At 41.1% G+C, this 24,610-nt stretch overlaps 1 protein-coding gene across 1 annotated transcript in view; it reads left to right on the forward strand.

The window, feature by feature from the left end:
* MANBA (mannosidase beta) overlaps nucleotides 1–24,610 on the forward strand; it is a 131,412-nt gene that overhangs the window by 46,964 nt on the left and 59,838 nt on the right. Inside the window, exons 6-8 of the mRNA XM_051819549.3 lie at nucleotides 3,837–4,012; nucleotides 5,116–5,226; nucleotides 24,127–24,278. Of these exons, the coding sequence (XP_051675509.3) occupies nucleotides 3,837–4,012; nucleotides 5,116–5,226; nucleotides 24,127–24,278 (439 nt within the window). The remainder of the gene's footprint in view (nucleotides 1–3,836; nucleotides 4,013–5,115; nucleotides 5,227–24,126; nucleotides 24,279–24,610) is intronic.

A 24,610-nucleotide genomic window follows, 5' to 3' on the forward strand; every position in this document is an offset into this window, starting at 1 on the left:
GAGGAAGTGACAGAATATAGGATAGGAGCATTCTTGGTTGTTGAGAGGTACTTAGAGGGCAAAATAAAAATCTTTAGGTAGAAATCAAAGAGAAGTGCATTTCAAATCAGTGTAAAGAGGGACTTAACAGTACCCAAGGCTAGCAAAAATGAGAAGGCTATTTTGTGGGACAGTGGTTTTTTTGGTCACTAGCGATATTTAAAGTCAGGTTGGAATGACATTTTTAGGGGACTATTCGAGGGCAGGGATCAACAACCATTTTCTGTAAGTGGTCAGAGAGTAAGTAGTTCAGGCTTTGGGGGCGTTTTGCAACTGTTGCAACTACTCAACCCTGTGGTAGCAGTGCACAGAAAACCAAAAACAACGGGTGAGCAAATAGTGCTGCTGTTACATATGTCAGTTCTGGCTTCCCTAACAAAATCGCACAGACAGAGCATTAGCTAAAAGAACAGCACTTAGTGCTCTCAGCTCTGCAGGCTAAGTCTCAAGATCAACGTGCAGATTTATTTGGTTTCTGATGAGGGCTCCCTTCTTTGTTTACAAACAGGCGCCTCTTACCTTTCTCTGAAGGGAGGAGAGAACTTCCACTTTGACCATGGCCTTGTCTAAATATGATCAGAATCGATGAACTCAGGGGGCTTCCATAGCCTTGGAAGCTCATGACAAGAGCCTAGGGTGATTACTGATGCTGTAAACAAGAGTGTCAATTTGTTAAGTCAACAACAGGAGTCACTGTGCACTTACTACTCATGTAGGATCTCTGTCCTTAGTGTGCTGTACATTGAGATTTAATGCTATAACTAGTACTCAAACAGTATTTTTCACTTTGTGTTTCTGTGTGGGAGCAAACTGTTAATCTTTACTTAATGTATGCTAAACTGATCTTCTGTATATAAAGATAATTGAAAATGAATCTTGATGTGAATGGAAGGGGAGAGGGAGTGGATAAGGGGAGGGTTGCGGGTGGGAGGGAAGTTATGGGTGGGGAGCCATTGTAATCCATAAGCTGTACTTTGGAAATTTATATTCATTAAATAAAAGTTAAAAAAAACCAGGCACCTCTTTTTTTTTTTTTAAGATTTATTTATTTATTTGAAACTCAGAGTTACTGAGAGACAGAGGCAAAGAGATGGCTGTAATGGCTGGAGCTGCACTGATCTGAAGCCAGAGCCAGGAGCTTCTTCCCAGTCTCCCCTGTGGGTGCAGGGGCCCAAGCATCTGGGCCATCTTTTACTGCTTTCCCAGGCCGTAGCAGAGAGCTGGATCGGAAGTGGAGCATCTGGGACTTGAACTGGTGCCCCTATGGGATGCCAGCACTGTGGGCTGTGGCTTTGCCTGCTATGCCACAGCTCCGGCCCCCAGGCACCTTCTTGCTGTGTCCTCAGATGGTGGAAAGAGAGATCAATTTCTCTCTTCCTCTTATAAGGCCACAGTCGTATCAGAGTCCCATCCACCCTTATGATCTCATTTAACCTTAATTATCTCCTAGATGCCTGGAGGTTAAAGATTCAACATGAGTTTTGGGGTGTGGGGAGCACAATTCAGTCCATAGCAGCTGTGTTCAGATAAAACTTATTTATAGGAACAAGAGGTGCTGACTTGGTGTGTGGAGGGAATCAAATACTGGTAAGGGCGTAGACTAGGTGATCTATCAGGCGAGGGATTCAAAACCTGGAGGCGGTGGGAGGGTATACTGCACAGCTCATTGGATCAGGGCTCTTTGACTAGTGTTCCTCAGAATCAGTCATTTCATAAGTAGAAATAGCTCTTATGTGCACCAAATCCATCTCTACTTTGGCCAGTGGGAGGTGCAAATGACGGGCCCGCTGTGGTCTGTGGTTGTAAGCCAGCTGTGCCAGTTAAAGTCTTTGGCCAGCACACAAACCCATCTCTTCGTCTTCGGTCGTAAGGCCGTGACTACAAATTCCCTCCTCATTTGTAGGAAAAGGGTCTCTAATATATTTCTCAATTCCTTCCCTTCAGAGAGAGAGAAGTAGAAGCCATTAAATAGGAACTCATCCAGGTCTTTCCATGAGTCATACAAGTTTAATGCATCTGCCTCAGTCAGATGCTCTTCTTCTGTTTTCTGCTGCTGCAAAGAATGAGAACCTTGTCCTGACACTAACCCCCACCCACCTCTCCAGCCAGTTGGGACCTCATCCCTGGTGTCTTCTGTGTAACCTAAAACAAAAGGATCTGATTTTCCACCCAGTGTTTGCCCACAGCCTGTCACAGCTCTCTGTCTTAATTAAAAATCAAACCAATGCACACACAAATCCAATGCAGGAGACAAGAAACACACAATGTAAATTTACTAGGAGGTAAAGAAATGGGGTATAATGCACATAAAGGAAAACCCTTGAAGCTTCTGTCCCGTCCCAAACCCACACTAGAAGCCCCACTCTGACTGGTGGCTCCCTTGTCTTTCCATTGCCCTGTAACTGCACTTCAGCCTTGTTTCTTTTCTTTTCTGACCTCCTCTTTTCTTTTTTAATTTTTTTAAAAAAGATTTATTTAGGGGCCAGTGCTACAGCACATAGTGGGTAAAGCCACCACCTGCAGTGCCGGCATCTCATATGGGTGCCAGTTCGAATCCCAGCTGCTCCATTTTTTTTTTTTTTTGATTATTTTTCCTCCAAAGAAACCTTTTATTTAAGGAATACAAACTTCATTCATTTCATAGGTACAATTTTAGGAATATAGTGATTCTTCCCACTGTACCTGCCCTTCCACCCACACTCCCATCCCTTCTCCTCTTCCCTTATCCATTCCCAGTCCCATTCTCCACTAAGATCCATTTTCAATTCACTTTATACACAGAAGACCAACTCTATACTAAGTAAGGAGTTCAACAATTGCCTCTTTTCTTTACCTCTGCTGTATTCCTAGATTTTCCAAGTTGCATGTCTACTTGCTTTTGTACTGATGGATATTCCATATCTTTCTGCATATGCATCCTGCACTATTAAAGTGCTGGAGCTTCTAGCAATTTTTATAAAATTCAAATCTGGTTATGTTGGGCTTTGATGAAAAGTCTCCAGTGACTCCTCAGTGATCTTGGATGACATTGCCAAACTCCTCACTTGTCCTAAAAGGAAGCAGCATGGTGTGAACCCTGCTTACTACTTTTTTTAAAAAAAATTATTTATTTGAAAGGCAAAGTTACAGAGAGGCAGAGGCAGAGAGAGAGAAAGAGACACAGACAGACAGACCGACCCTCCCACTCACCCACCCACCCACCCACTGGTTCATGGGGCTGGGTCAGGCCAAAGTCAGGAAGCAGGAATTCCAGCCAGGTCTCCTTTGTGAGTGGCAGAGACACAGTACTTGAATCCTTGTCTGCTGCCTCCTAGGTGCATTGGCAGGGAGCTAGTTTGGAAGCAGAGCAACCAGGACTGGAACCACTACTTCAGTATGGGATGCCAGTGTCCCAAGTGAGAAGCCTGCTGTGCCATAATGCCTGGCCCTGTTACATAGCTTTAAAATCCTCAGTATTTTCACTTTATTTTATAAAAAGAAATAAGTGCATATCATTCTTGGAAGGTTTTTGTGTTCTATTTGTGCCCTATATATAAAGTCTTTGTCTGATATACATAATGTCTCTCATATATTTACACACACATATATATACGCACAAATAATTTTGATTATTTTTCAAAATGAAGGATAAACTCTAAAGATTAAAGCAAAATTCCCACTGAACTTCTTATGACAGCAAGTGGAACACCTACTAGCTTAGAAGTTACTTTGTTCCTATCAGTGAATTAAGAGGAATGCAGAGATAATGCTTAGATATTAGACATCTGTATATATTTTCTTTTCTCTTTATGCTTCAGATAACAGTGCCAAGGAGTGGAATCTTGAAATACAGTCTTCTTTTGATGTTGTCAGCTCAAAGCCAGTTGGTGGTCAAGTGATCGTAACCATCCCTAAATTGCATACGCAGCAAACACGTGATATTTACCTTCAACCTGGGGAAAGGATTGTCGATCTACTTGTGAAAATCAGCAAGGTAAATGATGGGACTTCCTGAGAAGTGTTGACGAAAAGCCGTACCTGCACAAAAGCAATGCCTAGAAAGAGAAGAAGATGAAAGAAATATTGTTTCCTTCTTTAGGTTTTCGTTTTCTCCTATGTTTTAAAAAGTTTTATATATTTATTTTTCATTTACTTGAGAGAGAGAGAGAGCTTTGATCTGATGGTTCACTTCCTAAACCACTGCAATAGCTGTCCAAGCACTTGGACCATCATCTACTACGTCCCAGGGTTCACATTAACAGGAAGCTGGATCAGAAGTAAGTGCAGGGATTTGAATCCTGGCACTCCGCTATGGGATACAAGTGTCCCCAGTGGCTGCTTCAACACCACAGCCCCTATTTTCCGCCCCTGTTTTCTCCTCTTTTTTTTAACTTCTCATATATTTTGAGTATGAGCCAAGAAATTATTTTGCCAAATTTTGTTAAGAAATAGAGAATATATCATTAATTTAGCAATATTTCCTCTCAAGAAGTCAGATACATTTTAACATTTTTCTGTAGTATTTTCAATATTTTGAATCCAAAATACATTCTAAACAATGTATTTAAATAGAAGTGGTGGTTTTGGGTACTTGCCAATTATTTTGAATATTGGTGCTTATTTTTGCAAAATTCTAATTCATCTTTCATAGGTAGAGGTAGGGTGGATTTTTTTCCTTTTTCCCTTTTCTGTTTCTCTAATTGATAATTATGAACTGAAAGGATGTAGCAAAACAGTATTTGGTAACTATCCAGATAAAGTAAGAACTCAAAATGGTTTCTAGTTCTCAGCTTAGAAAAAGATGCAATTTCAAAGTCCAATGCTAAGTGTTAAGAATATAGAATAATTGTAAAATTGAATGTTGGAGACAGGAAGAGTAGTTCCTTCCTTTTCAGTATTTTAATCCATGCTAAACTCCTAGCATGCTGATTTAACAATATTATGGATTGGTATGATTTGAGATAATATGGGCAGGGAGATTGTATTGTTTTAGAACCTAGAATTTCTGTGTTTGACTATATAAGAAATCGCTATAATGCTGAGTCATATTTTGTTAAATATGCTGCACTAAGAATGACTTATCTTATTTCTTTAAAGAATACTTCTGTAGAAACATGGTGGCCTCATGGACATGGAAACCAGACTGGGTACAATATGACAATTCGTTTTGAACTAGAAGGAGGTTTAACTATAGAAAAATCAGCTAGGGTAAGTAAATATTTTAATAAAATATTTTGTGAACAACAAGAAGTTGGTAAAGCTCTTTTAACCCTGTCAGTCCAAGATAACAGCATTCAAAAGCTTTTGTGTGTGTGTGTGTACTTATATTTTTAAATGGATCAGACTCTACATATTATTTTGCCAATAAGTAGTCTCATCTGGATTTTTTAATTATGTCGAGGTAATAAATGTGTACAGTTTTGAAGTTCAAATGTTACTGAAAGATTCATATGAAAAATAAGATCTCTTGCCCCAACCTTCCTATTTGTATTTCGTATTCTCAAAAACCAATAACATTTTTTATTATTTATTTCTTCTACCATTTATCTTCATTTCTCCAAATGATATGCTTCTACCAGTGTTTTCTAATTTTTCAGTCCTGCTCAGTTCATGGTACAGTGCTAAAACTTGGGAAGAACTGCACTTTGTTTTTTATTAGCTGTTGGGTGCCTAGTGATTCAAGTCCCATTTCCTTCATATGTGAAATGGGGGCTACTAAGAGTGGGGGAGCCGGCGCCGTGGCTCAGTAGGCTAATCCTCCGCCTTGCGGTGCCGGCACACCAGGTTCTAGTCCCGGTCGGGGCGCTGGATTCTGTCCCGGTTGCCCCTCTTCCAGGCCAGCTCTCTGCTGTGGCCAGGGAGTGCAGTGGAGGATGGCCCAAGTGCTTGGGCCCTGCACCCCATGGGAGACCAGGAGAAGCACCTGGCTCCTGCCATCAGATCAGCGCCGTGCGCCGGCCGCAGCGCGCCGGCCGCGGCGGCCATTGGAGGGTGAACCAACGGCAAAGGAAAACCTTTCTCTCTGTCTCTCTCTCTCTGTCCACTCGGCCTGTCCAAAAAGAGTGGGGGAACTTCTTTGTTGTTATTTATGGTGAAATATAACACATAGGCTGAGAAACACACAGAAAGGAAGTGAAAAGCTTAATTATCAGAAAACACTCCTTTAACACTCATCCCCATCAAGAAACAGCACATCTGTAGCACCTCAGGAGTCCCTGCACCGGTGGGTCTTCCCAGAGACCCACACTGCTGACAGCTGAGACTAGTTTGAATTTTATGTACATGGAACCACATAGTAAGTATTCATTTGTGTCTGTCCATCTTGATTCAATAATAGATTATACATTTGCATATGTTCTTGTGTGTAGTGTGGTTTCCGATTTACACTGCTCTGATATTTCATTGCATTATACATTCTGCTGTTTACATTTGGGTCATTTCCAGTTTTGGCTATTTAAAGTACTGCTGCTATGGACATTACTGATCTAAGACTTGGAGCACATATGCCTTTGACCGCATTTCTGCTGGGAGCGCAGTTGCTGGCTTATGAGACACGCACAGTTTCACTGTTTGTTGATCATGCTGGCCTGCTCTCCAAGGTGCTTGTCTCAGATTGGTCTTTGTTCCACATATTCCCACGCTCACCGACGCTTGCTGTGGTGTCAGACCGACCGGAGGCACTGCTTTCTCGTCACCAGGCCCTTGTCTCATTTCTACTGCTCTTGTCTTCTGATGGTTCTGTTGTTACCTTGAGCTTACTTCACACAAAAGGTTCCTATTTTTAAAATGTCATTTAAATCCATCTTGCCCCACTTTCCACTTTTTGTATCTTCCTTTCTTGCCTCTCTTCCACTGAGATTAGACGCCTGCATTCTTCTCTTTTTTGTTGACTGACAGTGTCCCAAGACAGCAGCACATTTGATTTAGACAACAGGCTTTGGGAAGGTACAGATCTGGGAAGCAGCCCACGCAGCCAAAATGTGTGGGTTCCTAAACAGAATGCAAGGACTATTGAGGGAGGATTTTGTTGGGCACACACAGACTATTTTGACGACTAAAATTTCTTTATGTGAGAAACAATGACTTTGAAGCACATCATTTCAGCATGAAGGGAGATAATTTCACAAAGCAGCAGATACTTCAATAATTAATAAACAAGAAAGGGGAAGGTGTTGGGATATCATGACTTTCGCCAAACCATTACATGAGGGACTTTATTTTTTTTTTTTTTTAAAGATTTATTTTATTTATTTGAAAGGCAGAGTTACAGAGAGGCAGAGGCAGAGGGAAAGAGAGGAGGAGAGAGGTTGTCCATCCACTGGTCCACTCCCCAAATGGCCACAGTGGTCAGAGCTGGGGTGGTCCACAGTCAGGAGCCAGGAGCTTCTTTCAGGTCTCCCACGTGGGTGCAGGGGCCCAACGACTTGGGCCATCTTCTATTGCTTTCCCAGGCCATAGCAGAGAGCTGGATTGGGAGTGGAGCAGCTAGGACCCGAACCTGTGTCCATATGGGATGCCGGCACTGCAGGTGGTGGCTTTACCTGCTACACCACAGCACTGGCCCCCATGAGAGACTTTAGAATGTGAGTCTTGGAAAATCAGCTTTATCAGATTTGAAAACCAGGTTGATTTTTTTTTTTTAACAAAAGAGAAAGTTTTTGTGTAAAAGTTGTAACAAGAGAGGCTAAATGGAATAAAAAAAATTGCCCAATCTTTTGCTGCCATTTTCTGCTTAGTTAATTGCATATTTTATGTTACTAATTGATTGTATTGAGTTGAATAAATAATGACCAAATGGTTCATCTTTCTGAATAAAGTAGGAAATGTGGTAGTTGAATGTTTTTATTTACAGTAGCTTATTTTGCAAGAGTTTCTCAAGTGTTTCCTGTATAAGGCAAATCATTTTGCTAAAAAAAAAAAAAAAAAAAAAAACAGAAGGCAGTTACTATTTATATTTGACCCCAGCATCAAGATTTTCTAATTAAATTGTTGTAGGAAAATAGGTAAAATAATATAATACATATTCCACAGTCAATTAGAACTTATATTTCATGATTCACAGAAGAGGTAAAATATTGCCCATGGGTATTGTATTAGAAAATCATTACAGTTTCTTTTTTTCTCTACTTTTTTAAAGTTTCACTCTGTTCTTCATTTCTAAAATTTCCATTTTCATCTTTGTAGTTTCCATGGGGCAGAAAGAGAAGACAATGCCAGGGAAATTTTTTCATTTTCTTTCTGACTGCTACTCTTGGCTCTTGGCTCTCTAAAGACCTTAAGGGTACAGAGCCAGAGAATCTGGAATTCAGAATACTCGAGTTGTGTTTCAGTACTGACAATGCACAGACACTATGAAGTTTGTCTCCTGTATCTAGGGCTGTCATACAAATTATTCCAAACTGAGTAACTTAAAATCACAGGAATTGATTCTCTCTCAGTTCTGTCCTCTAGTCGTCCAAAATCAAGGTGCTGGCAAAGCCTTGTTCCTTCTGAAGTCTCCCAAAGATTCCTTTCTACCTCTTCCTGCTTCTCAGTGCCAGTAACCCTGGGCATTCCTCGGTTTGGGGATTTGTCACTCTGAAATCTGTCTCTGGTGCCATACGGCCTTCTCCTGGTGTCTATTTTCTTACAAGGGCACCAGGCATTGAATTAGGGCCTTCCTCCTAACCTAACAATCACTGCAAAGACTCAGTTTCCAAAGAGGCCATGTTTTGAGTTTCAGGGCTGACAAGAGTTTTGGGGGACACTGCTCAACTCAGTACACCCTCCTTTTGCCATTCTCTTTGTCAGAAGTTCAACGATTTCTGGAGCAGTCAGTCCTGGGTGTCGGCAGTTGTAAGGCGCTTTGTGTGGAGACAATAGATTGGCCCATTTTTGTTTTATTATTACTGTGTTCTAGTAATTATAAACAATACCGGTAACAACATATCTATACCCCTCAAAATATTGTTCTAAATTTTATCTATATGTGCATTTCCTCTTGAATTTTAATAATATATGTGTAGACTTCAGCTGAGCACATTTTTATTATTAGTCCTTTAATAAATGTTATATTCTACATGAAAGTTAATTTGGAGAACTTTTTTTTGATAGAGCCAGAGAGAGAGAGAGAGAGAGAGAGAGGGAGGGAGGGAGGTAGGTCTTCCAGCCGCTGGTTCACTCACCAAATGGCTTTGATGGCTAAAGCTGAGCTGATCTGAAGCCAAGATCCAGGAGCTTCTTCTGAGTCTCCCACCGGGTGCAGGGGCCCAAGCACTGGGGCCATCGTGTACTGGTTTCCTAGGCCATAGCGGAGAGCTGGAATCCGAACCGGCATCCATATGGGATGCTAGTGCTGCAGGCTGGGGCTTTAACCTGCTGTGCCACAGTGCTGGCCCCTGGAGAACTTCTAATTATGTAGTTGTCCCCAGGCCCATGAAAAGTCTGCTTCCTATGGACATTTTGAAAGCAAATTCCTAACAGTTTGGAATTCTGTAAGCTTGCTTTGAACATAGTTGAGCTTGCTGTCCATGTCTTATTATGTAAACTTGCACTTAAAAGTAGATTAAAAAAATAGAACAGTACTTATAAACCATAAGAAATCCAACTTAAATTACTGCAATTCTGTCCTATTATGGGATGCCCTTGGAGTTACCCTTGTTTAAAATATATTAAAAATGAGTTATGAGGTATAATATGTAATATTTTGCTTCCTAAGTATTGCATTCATATGTGAAATATTCTAATTTTACTAATATCTTTAGAATTAAAAATTTTTTTGTTGACAGGCAGAGTTAGACAGAGAGAGAGAGAGACAGAGGGAAAGGTCTTCATTCCGTTGGTTCACCCCCCAAATGACCGCCACGGCCGGTGCACTGCGCCAATCCGAAGCCAGGAGTCAGGTCTGGTCTCCCACGCAGGTGCAGGGCCCAAGCACTTGGGCCATCCTCCACTGCCTTCCTGGGCCACAGCAGAGAGCTGGACTGGAAGAGGAGCAACTGGGACAGAATCCAGCGCCCCATTCGGCACTAGAACCTGGTGTGCCGGTGCCGTAGGCAGAGGATTAGCCTAGTGAGCCGCGGTGCTGGCCTAGAATCGAAATTTATTCTTTTTAATTTACTAATTATTTGTTTTAAAACTAAAGAAGGCATCAAAGCAAAACATGTCAGTGCTCTGCCTATCATTGCAACAGACACTAAAAATGCAAAGTGTCTTGGCTTGCGTTCTGACTATACTAGATGGTTTTTTACAGAGATGTGTGAGCTGGTCAAATAGGTGGATTTTGAAGGTGGAAGAATTAAAAAAAAAAAAAGTCGCAAACTATCTTGAAAAAAACTGTCACTGAGGTGGGCATTTGGCATAATACTTGACCGCTTTGGGTGCCTGCGTTCCATATCAGAATGCCTGGTTTGTGTCCAGCTCCTGTGCTTTGGTGCAGCTCCTTGCTAATGCATCCTGGGAGGCAGTAGGAAATGGCTTAGTGCTCGAATCTCCACCACCCACGTGGGATGCCTGTCAGGAGTTTCAGGCCCCTGGCTTTAGCCTGGTCCTGCGCTGGTTACTTTGGGTATTTGGAGAGTGAACCATTGGATGGAAAATCTCTGTGTCTCTCTGCATTTAAAAAATAATTAAAAATTGTGCCATAAAGTTTTTCTGTGATCCACAATAAAATATGCTGCAAGTATGATCAGTAGTCACTGTGGAGTTCAGGAAAAAAATCAAATTAATTCCAGATTGTATCTCTGCCTCCTGTAAATCTTTCTCTGAACCTTATGAAATTTACTCCTTTGGAAACATCTCTTCATGTGTGATGGTTTTTGGAACTTTGGAAAAATTTTATTCGTTCTTTTTAATCTCACCTCAGTGATGGAAAAAGCTTCATAAAGTCTTGAAATTCCATCCTAGACAAGATGGAATGTTCATTATGAAGCTGGAGCACAGCAGAGAAATTGAAAAGTTAGCCTCAGTGTGGAAGTACAGGTTCTCTGTAAATCAAAGAAAATGTGGACGGACGAGTTAGCTCAGGCTCTGCTCTATGCTCTGTGCAGTTTTTCTTTTTGGAATTTTCTTTTTTGCTGTAGTTTTGGGTGAAGTTAACCAGATACAAACAAAAATATGTGCAAAAAGTTGGAATTTACCTTGAACCATGTACTGTGACACACCGATATCTTCCTTTGAAGCTCTTCTTTGAAGATAAGTGTGCAGAAATTTTGGTGAAGTCTGTTTACTGGGCAGAAACAAAATGTGAGGAAATGGACATTTTCCTAGAAAAAAATAATCAAATTTTGACAAAACCAGCAGAAAAACTGATCCTGGTTTTCCATTGCCCGAAGAAATACAAATAGCAGTGCTAAATGCCCCAAGAAGCAGACAGAAGTCATGGTCAGATCATGTCTGTATTCTCTGTCAAGCAGCCCTAGAAAAACAAATTTGAGGAGTGGAAATTGTTTGACCTCTTGAGGCATTTGGAAGTAGTTTGAATAGATCTCAAAGAAACAGGCATAAGTACTAGTGCTGTTTTTGTAAATGTAAAGTGGGATTTATATAAATCTCTGCCAAACTTATCTACATATTCAGTACTTTGCCAAAAGATTTGTATATCTCTTGCATCACTTGAAAGTACATTTATAAATTAAAATTAATAGGACCAGGCGCTGTGGTGCAGTGGGTTAACGCCCTGGCCTGAAGTGCCAGCATCCCATATGGCGCCAGTTTGAGTCCTGGCTGCTCCACTTCCGATCCAGCTCTCTGCTGTGGCCTGGGAAGGTAGTAGAAGATGGCCCAAGTCCTTGGGCCCCTGAACCCACGTGGGAGACCTGGAAGAAGCTCCTGGCTCCTGGCTTTGGATCGGCACAGCTCCGGCTGTTGTGGCCAACTGGAGAGATGGAGGACCTCTCTCTCTCTCTGTGTAACTCTTTCAAATAAATAAATCTTTTTTTTTTCCTTTCCAATTTCAAAATTTATTCTCATATATGATACAATATGGTAAGTACAATTTTTTGTTTTTCTGTATATTCTTTTTCTTAAACTTTTATTTAGTAAATATAATTTCCAAAGTATAGTTTATGGATTATAATGGCTCCCCCCCCATAACTTCCCTCCCACCTGAAACCCTCCCATCTCCCGCTCCCTCTCCCATTCCATTCACATCAAGATTCATTTTCAATTATCTTTATATACAAAAGATCAATTTAGTATATATTAAGTAAAGATTTCACCAGTTTGCACCCACACAGAACATAAAGTATAAAATACTGTTTGAGTACTAGTTATAGCATTAATTCACATTGGGCAACACATTAAGGACAGAGATCCCACATGAGGAGTAAGTACAAGTGACTCCTGTTGTTGACTTAACAATTTGACACTCTTATTTATGGCATCAGTAATCTCCCTAGGCTCTTGTCATGAATTTCCAAGGCTATGGAAGCCTCTTGAGTTTCCTGACTTCGATCTTATTTAGACAAGGTGATAGTCAAAGTGGAAGTTCTCTCCTCCCTTCAGAGAAAGGTACCTCCTCCTTTGATGGCCCGTTCTTTCTTTCTTTCTTTTTTTTTTTTTAACTTATTTAATGAATATAAATTTCCAAAGTACAGCTTATGGATTACAATGGCTCCCCCCCCCATAACTTCCCTCCCACCCGCAACCCTCCCCTTTCCCTCTCCCTCTCCTCTTCCATTCACATCAAGATTCATTTTCGATTCTCTTTATATACAGATCAGTTTAGCATACATTAAGTAAAGATTTCAACAGTTTGCACCCACATAGAAACACAAAGTGAAAAATACTTGTCGCTCCCCCTCTTCATGGAGGAACGACACTAAACCCTGCCTAGGCTTCATATCTGAGTCACGGCACCATTATGTCGCTCCCCCTCTTCGTGGAGGAACGACACAGGACCCTGCGCTGTTCTTTGTCTGCTCGGCCCTCCCCGGGTTTGCTGCTGGTTCTTCCCGGGTTGGCTACCGTCCCTTCCACCTCCGTGGAAGGGCGGTTCCCCCTGGCCACTTTCCCCACTTCCGCAGGGGAGCGGCACACCGCCGGCCGGCTCTCTCGGGGGCTGCTCAGATGTTCCTCAGGTGTTCCTGTTAGATGTTCCTGGTGCATGTTGTCTCTCTCCTCCTTTATAGTCCTCCTCCGCCAATCCCAACTCGGCTGCCCATACGCCGAGTACGCTGCTCTCCTCCAATCAGGAGCAGGATCAGCTCCTGGAGGTCATCACTCAAGTTGGCAAGAGGCAGCTGCGTAGAAGCTGTTTTCTCCTCTCCCAGCGCCATATTGTGGGAGAGCAGATGCATAGAATAAGTCTTAATTCCAATAACTCAGTCCAGTCCGGGTTGCTCCCCACAATACTGTTTGAGTACTAGTTATAGCATTAAATCACAATGTACAGCACATTAAGGACAGAGATCCTACATGAGGAGTAAGTGCACAGTGACTCCTGTTGTTGACTTAACAAATTGACACTCTTGTTTATGGCATCAGTAATCACCCTATGCTCCAGTCATGAGTTGCCAAGGCTATGGAAGCCTTTTGAGTTCACCGACTTCGATCTTATTCAGACAAGGTCATAGTCAAAGTGGAGGTTCTCTCCTCCCTTCAGAGAAAGGTACCTCCTTCTTTGAAGACCTGTTCTTTCCACTGGGATCTCACTCACAGAGATCTTTCATTTAGGTCATTTTTTTTTTCCATTGTGTCTTGGCTTTCCATGCCTGAAATACTCTCATGGGCTTTTCAGCCAGATTCGAGTGCCTTAAGAGCTGATTCTGAGGCCAGAGTGCTGTTTAGGACATCTGCCATTCTATGGGTCTGCTGTGTATCCCACTTCCCATGTTGGATCGTTCTCTCCTTTTTTTATTCTATCAGTTAGTATTCCAGATACTAGTCTTGTTTGTGTGATCCCTTTGACTCTTAGACCTATCAGTGTGATCAATTGTGAACTGAAATTGATCACTTGGACTAGTGAGATGGCATTGGTACATGCCACCTTGATGGGATTGTATTGGAATCCCCTGTCACATTTCTAACTCTACCATTTGGGGCAAGTCCGATTGGGCATGTCCCAAATTGTACATCTCCTCCCTCTCTTATTCCCACTCTTATATTTAACAGGGATCACTTTTCAGTTAAATTTCAACACCTAAGAATAAATGTGTGTTAATTACAGAGTTCAACCAATAGTATTAAGTAGAACAAAAAAATACTAAAAGGGATAAAGTATTAAATTGTACATCAACAGGACAAGAGCTGATGAAGTCACTGTTTCTCATAGTGTCCCTTTCACTTCAACAGGTTTCCTTTTTTGTGGTTGGTTAGTTGTCACCGATCAGGGAGAACATATGATATTTGTCCCCCTGGGACTGGGTTAATTCACTCAGCATGATGTATTCCAGATTCCTCCATTTTGTTGTAAATGACTGGATTTCACTTTTTTTTTCTGCTGTATAGTATTCTATAGAATACATGTCCCATAAATTCTTTATCCAGTCTACTGTTGATGGGCATTTAGGTTGATTCCAGGTCTTAGCTATTGTGAATTGAGCTGCAATAAACATTAAGGTGCAGACAGCTTTTTTGTTTGCCAATTTCCTTTGGGTAAATTCCAAGGAGTGGGATGGCTGGGTTGTATGGTAGGGTTATATTCAGGTTTCTGAGGAATCTCCAGACTGACTTCCATAGAGGCTTAACTAGTTTGCATTCCCACCAACAGTGGGTTAGTGTCCCTTTTTCCCCACATCCTCGCCAGCATCTGTTGTTGGTAGATTTCTGTATGTGAGCTATTCTAACTGGGGTGAGGTGAAACCTCATTGTGGTTTTGATTTGCATTTCCCTGATTGCTAGTGATCTTGAACATTTTTTCATGTGTCTGTTGGCCATTTGGATTTCCTCTTTTGAAAAATGTCTACTGAGGTCCTTGGCCCATCTCTCCAGTGGGTTATTTGTTTTGTTGTAGAGTTTCTTGATCTCATTGTAGATTCTGGTTATTAATCCTTTATCTGTAGCATAGTTTGCAAATATTTTTTCCCATTCTGACGGTTGTCTCTTCACTTTCCTGGCTGTTTCTTTTGCAGTACAGAAACTTCTCAATTTGATGCAATCCCAATAGTTAATTTTGGCTTTGACTGCCTGCACCTCCAGGATCTTTTCCAAGAAGTCTTTGCCAGTGCCGATATCTTGCAGGGTTTCTCCAATGTTCTCTAATAATTTGATGGTGTTGGGTTGTAGATTTAGGTCTTTAATCCATGTTGAGTGGATTTTTGTGTAAGGTGTAAGGTAGGGGTCTTGCTTCATGCTTCTGCACGTGGAAATCCAGTTTTCCCAGCACCATTTATTGAATAGAATGTCCTTGCTCCAGGAATTGGTTTTAGATCCTTGATCAAATATAAGTTGTCTGTAGATGTTTGGGTTGATTTCTGGTGTTTCTATTCTGTTCCATTGGTCTGTCCTTCTGTTTCTGTACCGGTACCATGCTGTTTTGATTACAACTGCCCTGTAGTATGTCCTGAAATCTGGTATTGCAATGCCTCTGGCTTTGTTTTTGTTGTACAAGATTGCTTTAGCTATTCGAGGTCTATTGCATCTCCATATGAACTTCAGCATCATTTTTTCTATATCTGAGGAGAATGCCTTGGTATCTTGATTGGTATTGCATTGAATTTATAAATTGCTTTAGGGAGAATGGAGATTTTGATGATGTTGATTCTTTCAATCCATGAACATGGAAGATTTTTCCGTTTTTTGGTATCCTCTTCTATTTCTTTAAGATTTTGTAATTTTCATCGTAGAGATCTTTAACGTCCTTGGTTAAGTTTATTCCAAGGTATTTGATTGTTTTTGTAGCTATTGTGAATGGGATTGATCTTAGAAGTTCTTTCTCAGCTGTGGCATTGCCTGTGTATACAAAGGCTGTTGATTTTTGTGCCTTGATTTTATATCCTGCTACTTTGCCAAACTCTTCTATGAGTTCCAATAGTCTCTTAGTAGAGTTCTTTGGATCCCCTAAATAATCATATCATCTGCAAAGAGGGATAGTTTGATCTTCCTGTAAATAATCAAACTTCAAAATGTCAATTTTGTTCATATATATTACATTTTTTGTATTCTGTATGTTAGTTACCACAGATCAGGGGAAACATATTTGTATTCTTGGAACTGGCTTATTTCACTAGTATAATGGTTTCCAGTTGCATGCATTTTGTTGCAAAAGGCAGGATTTCCTCCTAATGTATTCCATAGTGTATATGTATCACATGTTCTTTATCCAGTCATCAGTTGTTGGATATCAGGGTTGATCTATATCTTAGTTATTGTGAATTGTGCTGCAGTAATCATGGAGGTACAGATAACTTTGGTATGCCGATTTCATTTAGTTTTGGTAAATACTCAGGAGTGTGGGATGGTTTTCTCCAAATGCTACAGTGCGTTCTGAGCAAAAACAGAAATGGGATATTTGGTAGTCTTTAAAAATGTATGTTATTAAGAATGAAATTATTTTAAATGTCTAACTTTTACAACTGTTTAGATATAGGAGTTTTTAAAAGAGGAAACTTTTAAAAAGCATAGTGATACAATGACAGCTTTTTAAGTATCTGATTAGAAATAGCTGAAAAACAGCACTCAGTTTATGAATTACAAATTCATGACATCGTCATCTGGTTGGTTGGCCAGAGACAGCAATTGGAGGAGTACAGAATTTGCTTCTCAGTCACGCACCTCTTAGTCTCTCTAGTTAAGCCATCCCTAACTTGTCACAAAGAACATGTTCAGGTATCCTGCACTTTCGTGTTAATCCTTCCATTTAAAAGATGATCTTCCCTGGTGAGGAGCTAACAGAGCCTTCCACAATAGATAGGAAAATCTGGAAGTTGACTATGTGACTAGCATGTATTTTAGATTCTTATCTATTCACGCCATTTTTTTCTTCTTTGAGACAGTAATTTGTTGGACTGTTTAAAATTTTTTTAGTCTTATATAGGAAGACAGTACATTCACTCTGAATGCAAATATGTGTTAGAGATCTTAGAAAAAAATAAACTCTTTCTGAGCCCATTGTTTTCTTGGAAGTAAAACACCTTTTGTAGAAGGAGGCCTTTATGTTACCTTTGTGCCAGAAGAGAGAATGACTGCCATCTACCATACATTCCAGCTTTGCACTTGTGGACCTCCTGGAGGGAAGTGTGACTGGCAGTTCCAGCTTCACCTCTGAGCCACTGGCAGGTGGATTAGGGTTACTTCTCCTCCACAAAAAATTGTTACTGTGGGAGTTGGAAGATCGGGAATTGTCTTTTCTCAAGGCAATTTGCACAGAAAAGAAAAACGTATGCTGAAAGGTGCTGTTTCAGACTTTTTGTAGCATTGGTATTACATAAATAAGTTCTATTTTTTTTTAATTATTTATTTGAAAGGCAAAGTTACAGAGAGAGAGAGATCAATCTTCTCACCTACTGGTTCACTCCCCAGATGGTTGCAATGATCAGGGCTGGGCCATGCTAAAGTTAGGAGCTCTTCTCTTCCTGGCTTCCCATGTTGGGCGGCAGGGCCCCAGGAACTTGGGCCATCTTCTCCTTTCCTAGGCCATCAGTAGGGAGCTGAATCTAAAGTCAGGACTCTAACCAGCGCCCAGGCTTAATTTAACCTCCTGCGCCACGTCCCCAGCCCCACAAGTTCTGTTTTCTACATTAGTGATTCTCAGATTGCTTTGGACTCAGCTACCTCACACTCACAAAAATTACTGAGAACCCTACGTGCTTGTGTTTATGTAAGTTATGTGTTCCGATATTTATCATATATTGATATTTAAGCTGAGAATGAATATTTACTCATTTTTTTTAAGATTTTATATTTTTATTTGAGAGACCAAGTTACAGAGCGGGAGAGACAGAAAGGTTCACGCCCCAAATGGCCCCAACGGCCAGAGTAGGGCTGATCCAAAGGCAGGAGCCAGGAGCTTCTTCTGGGTCTCCCACGTGGTGCAGGGGCCCCAGCACTTAGTCCATCTTCTACTGCTTTCCCAGGCCAGAAGAGAGTTGGATTGGAAGATAAGCTGGGACATGAACCAGTGCCCATATGGGTGCCGGTGCAGTAGCGGAGGCTTAGCCTACTACGCCACAGTGCCGGCCTCTCTTTATTCACTTTCAGTCACCACAATAAACACAGGACATGTTAATATGTAGGACTTATTTTATGAATTAATATATTTGTAAAATAAGAAATTTAAGGGGGCAATGATACTATTTTATGTGCTTATATAGCTAATGTTCTTTTTATAAAGATATCTGGATTCTTGTATGAATTTTCAAGGAATCAATTTGTAATACATTTTTTTGACTGAAACATGAAGAAAATCAGGTCTCACAGAAACAGTTGGAAAAGGGGAGAGTGCTTTAGTGGTTTTCAAGAATTGTGAATATTCTTTGGTGCTATACTAGAACTTAACAAGTTAGTAGTCTCTTTTTTATCTTTTTTTTTCTTAAGATTTATTTGTTTGGAAGGCAGAATTACAGAAATAAGGGTGAGAGAGAGAGACAGCGATCTTCCATCTGCTGGTTCACTCACAAATGGCTACAATGGCCGGGGCTGTGCAGGGTGAAAGCCAGGAGCCCAAATCTTCTTCCCAGTCTCCCACATGGGTGCAGGGCCCAAGGACTTGGACCATCTTCTGCTGCTTTTCCAGGCTCATTAGCAGGGAGCTGGAGTGGAATTGGAGCAGCCGGGACTTGAACTGGTGCCCATATGGGATGCTGGCATCACAGACTGTGGCTTAACCCACTATGCCACATGCCGGCCCTGGGGATAGTTCCTTAAAGGTAAGTGCAGTGTGAATTCGGGAGCCATTTCAACAAACTTTTTTTTTTTTTTTTTTGCATTAAAATCCATAGATCAAGTTCTGTATGTTGCTCAGTATATATATAAAAAAAGATTTTAAAGAAAGAGAAGAAATGGGGTAGCATTAGGCTTGGTGGTTAGGAGATCACAACATTCATACCCAGTATCGGGATGCTCTGCTGCTGATTCTGGCTTCTTGCTGATTCTCACCCTCAAGTAGTTCCATCCCTGTCACCCATGTGGGAGAGCTGGGATTGAGTTTCTGGCTCCTAGTTTTGCTCTTGATTGGGGCTGTTACAAGCATTTGGTGAATGAACTTGGGGATGGGAGCCCTCTGTCTCTCAAACAGGTGAAAAGTAAGGAAATTTAAGAAATTCCATTTATATGTCTTGAAATTCTGATGGTTCCTATACCCATATCTGATGCTGTAATGTAATGTACTTGTTTTTAAAATGTTACCTGAAAGGGGAGAGGGAGCGGGAAAGGGGAGGGTTGCCGGTGGAAGGGAAGTTATGGGGGCGGGGAAGCCATTGTAATCCATAAGCTGTACTTTGGAAATTTATATTCATTAAATAAAAGTTAAAAAAAATGTTACCTGAGACTTAGTAATCTTCCAAGTGTTGCAACATTTCTTTCTACAGTATCACATTGCCATCTGGAAAGTTTTAGGTATTGGAGAGCTCTCCTAGTAGTGGATACTGATTCTAAATCCTAAATGTACTTGAAAATTAGAATTTTAGCTTTGGCCACAAACACTGTCAATTGTTCTCCTTTAAGTGATAGGTTCACTTCCTTCGTTTTCAAGAAAATGCCCACCAGGTGCGCAAGTCTGAATCACCATAGTTCGTCACTTTTTCTTTCTTGTCAAACATTTGTTTATTACATTTATTTAAAAGGCAGAGAGACAGAGAGAGACAGACATGCAGACACAGAGCTCCCACCCTCTGGCTCATTGCCCACCTGCCTGTAACAGCTGGAAGCCAGGAACTCAATCTAGGTCTTCTATGTAGGGGGTAGGGACCCCTGCTGCCTCCCAGGGGGTGCACTAGCAGGAAGCTGGAATCAGTGGTGAAGCTGGGACTGGAACTCAGGCACTCCAGTAAGGGGTTAAGACTTCGAAAGTGGCATCTTAAGCTGCGGGTCCTTTTTTCAGGTGAAATTGGAGTTTCAGGAAGGAGAAGTTTAGCTCAGTTTACACCTCAGAAGTGGCCCAGAGGCTTTTCTTCAAGACATCTCTCATGCATGAAGCTTGTTGGCTGTTCCTCATTGCATCTCCCTGTATGTTAAAATGGTGTGTGCTCAGGATTGCGATCTATTACAATTAAAATTTTTACTGTTAAAACTGTCATTGTAAAAATTAAAAGAAAAATATAAAAAGGAGAGGGAGAGTGAGGGAGGAAGAGTAGGTTGGGAGTATCATTATGCTCTTAAAACTGTATATATGAAATACATGGAATTTGTTCCCTTTTTATAAGTTAAACATTTTTACTGCTTTATCACAGACACTAAAGTGAATCTGCCCTTTTTCTCCCTGGTAGTGCATGAACGGAAAGGTACAATGACTACCACCTTGATTCTTGCTGAGGGAGCAGTAGGGCAAATGTTAACATGGTTGTAGAAGGAGGACCTTGAGATTCAACAAATTACTCAGTACATAGAATGTTTCAACACTGCTTGGATTTTGTTGTCCCAAATTCTTGTGGAAGATCCTTTTTGATGGTGTGCTGTGCTGATCACAAGCCTGTACAAGTGAAACAGCAACCCCATCAATGTCTGGAGGTTCACCCATTGGTAAAGCAAAGGAATGATTAGATGAGACATCAGCTCGGTTTCCACATTGCAGCTGAATCTCTTAATTGGGGAAGTTACTGTGTCAGTGCGGAGCCGGAGCGGCAGTGTGTGCTCTCTGTTACCCAGCAGGCAGGCAGCAGTGCCGGCTGTGCAGGGGTTCCTCTGCTGGCACGGGACCTTGTCCACGCCGTGCAGCTTCACTCGGCCTGTCGGGTGCTTCAGTGGCTTCCTTATTTCTGGTCAGAGACGTGTGATAAATAGTGTTGGCTTTTAAAGAGTTTATCATGTCTAAGTTTAACTTAATGCAGCCCTTCTTTTTTACACTGTGAATGATTGGTCTGCAAGTGACACTACAACATAACTCACACCATAAATATTATTTTTAAATGTTCCATTGCATAAAATATCATAAGATAAACTACTAATGTAGGGCCACCACAAAACACACCAAACACCGGAGTAAGGGAAAGGGTTTGTTGGGGGAAACCTGATAGACCGGAGGGAAGGGGTGAAGAAGGAAAAGAGGGAGAAGGAGAGCATAAGACAGAGATCAAGAGAGAGAGAGAGAGAGAGTGAGAGAGAGGAGAGAGAGATCAGGAGACAGAGAGAGCCTCGTGTTCAGGAACAGGTCCTCTTAAAGCTTTGCGGGGCGGGAGGCGGGCAGGGAAGTAGGAGCAGCAAATCTCATTAGAATGGGGTGGAGCTGACACTGGTGGTTGGGCCATGTGGTCACCTGGCTTCCAGCAATGGCAGTGGGGGCTAAAGCCTAGGATGGTGTCGGGGGTGTAGATCGTGCCACAGATAAGACTGCACCATTTTACTAACAACGTGTAAAACTGAGTGAAAGTGGCTTTCATCATAATTTTCTTATTTCACCCAGTTTCTTTGGCGTGTATTCTTCCCATCTGTGATTGACATAGGACTCTGAAGTACCAGTTTCGTGTTTTCAGAATTTCTAGATGTTGACAGAAGAGTTATAGGTTGATGATGTAAATCTCCTAATCCCATTTTAATAATTCATCTTAAATTAGGAAAGAGCCTATTATAAATAGATTTCTATTTGGGAAGAGATTAAAATATTCAACTTTAGAATGAGTTTTAGGTAAAATTAAAAATATTACTGTCAAACAGTTCCTAATCTTTTTTGTGCTTCTGTATAGGTTGCAAGGAAAGTTTGGTGCTGAACTAAGAATGTATTGAACAATTATGTTCTAGACATGACAGAAGGAATAATGTAAGATAGCCTGAGGAGCACAGAGAGCTGAGAACACACTGAGATAAGATCTGAAAACTTTTCTACCTAAACTCTGCCTTAGAAGCAGAGCAAACGAGAATCCAGAAGCAGCCACTGTTCTAGATGTGGGAACCCACCATGAAGGTGATGTAAAAGTCCCCTCTGAAATTACTGTGCGTTCTTTACCTGCCGCAGCCCTGAAGCAGGTGTGGGGTCCATGTCTGGATCATCTTCCTCTAGGCCTTACTCCGTATCTCTTAGGTTAATTCTGAGATCTTTTGTGCTGCTGCATAGGTAAAACAAAGCAAGAAAGTGAAACAGTGTAGGTAGTTTAATGCTGTGGAAAAGGATGACTCCTTTATTGATTTTTTAAAAAAGAACAGCTGTTGTAGCATTGTGATTTTTGGGAAAAGAAACAGAGTGGTTAGTTCAAGTAAGCACATGTACTCTGTTTTAATTTCCAAGTTTATGTTTTGAAAAACAAATATTTGTTTGGGAGATAGACACACACACACACGCACACACACTTCCATCTGCTGGCTCTCTCCCCAAATGCCCACACCTGTTGGTGAGAGTGTGTGGGGGTGTCAAAGCTAGGATCTGGGAACTCAGTTGATGTCTCCCAAATGGGTGTCCGACACCTGTTACTTGAGCCATCGTCTTCAGCCTCTGAGAGTCTGCACTGGCAGGAGGCTGGAATCAGGAGCCAGAGCTGGAGGCTCACTCTGGAGTAGAACGTGGATGTGCTAACTGGCCTCTTCACTGCTAGGCTAAACGAGGCTAAACACTTTTTTTTTGATGAGTGGTGGCAGCTGAGCAATGATGTCATCCAGGGGCCATTCTGCTACCACGGGTGTTCTTTCATTTAAAAGATCCATGGAGAATCAAGGCTTATATGAGGGATCTTCTAACAGTTTGTGGAAAATGTATTATGAAAACACTATGCCTGGATTTCAAAAATTGTTTCCACCACAAGAAACTTATCTTTTAATTGCATGTTCCGTGAAAGTTTTGAGTTGCCTTTGTATATGTTAGGAATTTGAAAAGCATGGATTGTTTACCTCTGGGTAACATGTGACTCATTTGTGGGAGGAGGTGGACTGTGGAGGAAGGCTTTGTGTTGGGAAGTCAGTGATGCAGACCATGTAGGCGTGGTGGTGAAGATGTGCAGTGCACTCTTGGGGTGAAGCTGGTGTGTGTGATGGGAATATCCCTTTGGAGTGAAGTGTGGTACACTTCCACTTGTGGGTAGTCTGGCTCCACTCTGTACACCATTTTTCTGGGATGTGTTGCCCATCCTTGTACCATTTGTACAAGCTAGTCAAAATGAGTGATGGTGAGATTTGTACTGGGGTGTTGCTTTGAACAGTCACCAGGAAATTCTAACACATAGTCATCACAGGTGACGTTTTAGTAGTTTTTAATTGGAGAAGTGTGTAATTCTGGTTCTACTGTGTAGAACCATGTCACTCATTCCTTGGTTGGGTTTATGGCTGGAATAAAGATGATTTTGATGAGAATGCCAGAGCCTGTCTGTGAAGGATCTTGCTTCCCACGTGTAACTGTGGAGAAACCTGGCTGGACTGTGTCGGCAATGATGTCTCAGCTTCTCATGTAGCTGAGCTGGCAGGGGTGTGTGTGCCCCTTGATCTTCCGTCTAGCACACCTCAGTCCCTGCCAGCCAGGAGGCCAGAACTCTCCCAAACATTGCGTTGAATGTAACAGCTCCTTAGGATTACATTGTCCTCCTTAGGATTACATTGTCCGTTAGACCAAGTTGTTTCATAGTAATGTGCTATGACAATGGGAAAGTTGTTAGATAATGGAATACTTTTTGCTGTATGTCTTTGCATCTAAGAGGCACACTTTAACACTTAAAAATGTAACACCATTAAAGAGAACGTGTTTTCAACTCAAGCACGTGTCAGTTTGACAACTTTTTTCCCTATTTTTGTCAAACAGCTTCAGTTTTAATTTTGAAATGTCATCTTCAAATTTGTTTTTTTCTTGATGTAATTACAAATACCTTTTCCTGAGGAAGACTAGGATATTATTTACTCTTTATGGTTTTTATACTTTTCCTTTAAAAGTTAAATAAGACTACAAATATTTTGTACATTTTTTCCCTAAATGTGCATTTCCAGATTAAGTTCTTCCTAGAAAATAGGAAAATTGATATCAAGGTCTGCTGATGTAAGTTGTTAAAAATGCTACTTTTAAAATTTTTGTTTTGCTATATTTTCAATTTGATATTGAGTATTCAATTCTGTTAATGATAGGTTTACTTCAGGACAGTGGAACTTGTAGAAGAGCCCATAAAAGGGTCTCCTGGCTTGAGTTTCTACTTCAAAATTAATGGACTTTCCATGTTTCTGAAAGGCTCAAACTGGATCCCAGTAGATTCATTCCAGGATCGAGTAACTTCTGATACGTAAGTTATGATTTCTTGTTACTTTAAATTAACAGTCACACATGCTGAAGAGTTACTATTTTTACTTTCTTTAGTCCCAAGGAACTGAGGGGTAGTGTATAATTCTAGGATATTGGAACGTTTAGAATGGACAGGATTTTTTTTGAATACACTTGTATTTTCCATTCTCTTCAGCTGTAGTCTTGGAGCTACACTGAGACCAGTGAAGCCATCCTTTAAAGATATTTAAAAATTTTTTGAGAGGCACTGAAAGAAAGAGACAAAGGGAGAGAGGGAGAGAGGGAGAGAGAGAATGAATGAGAATATGCTCCTGTTGGTTCACTCCCCAAGTG

This window comes from Oryctolagus cuniculus, chromosome 8, assembly GCF_051225735.1.
Source record: "Oryctolagus cuniculus isolate XC-2025 breed Fujian yellow rabbit chromosome 8, ASM5122573v1, whole genome shotgun sequence".
In the NCBI taxonomy this organism is placed as follows: Eukaryota; Metazoa; Chordata; class Mammalia; order Lagomorpha; family Leporidae; genus Oryctolagus; species Oryctolagus cuniculus.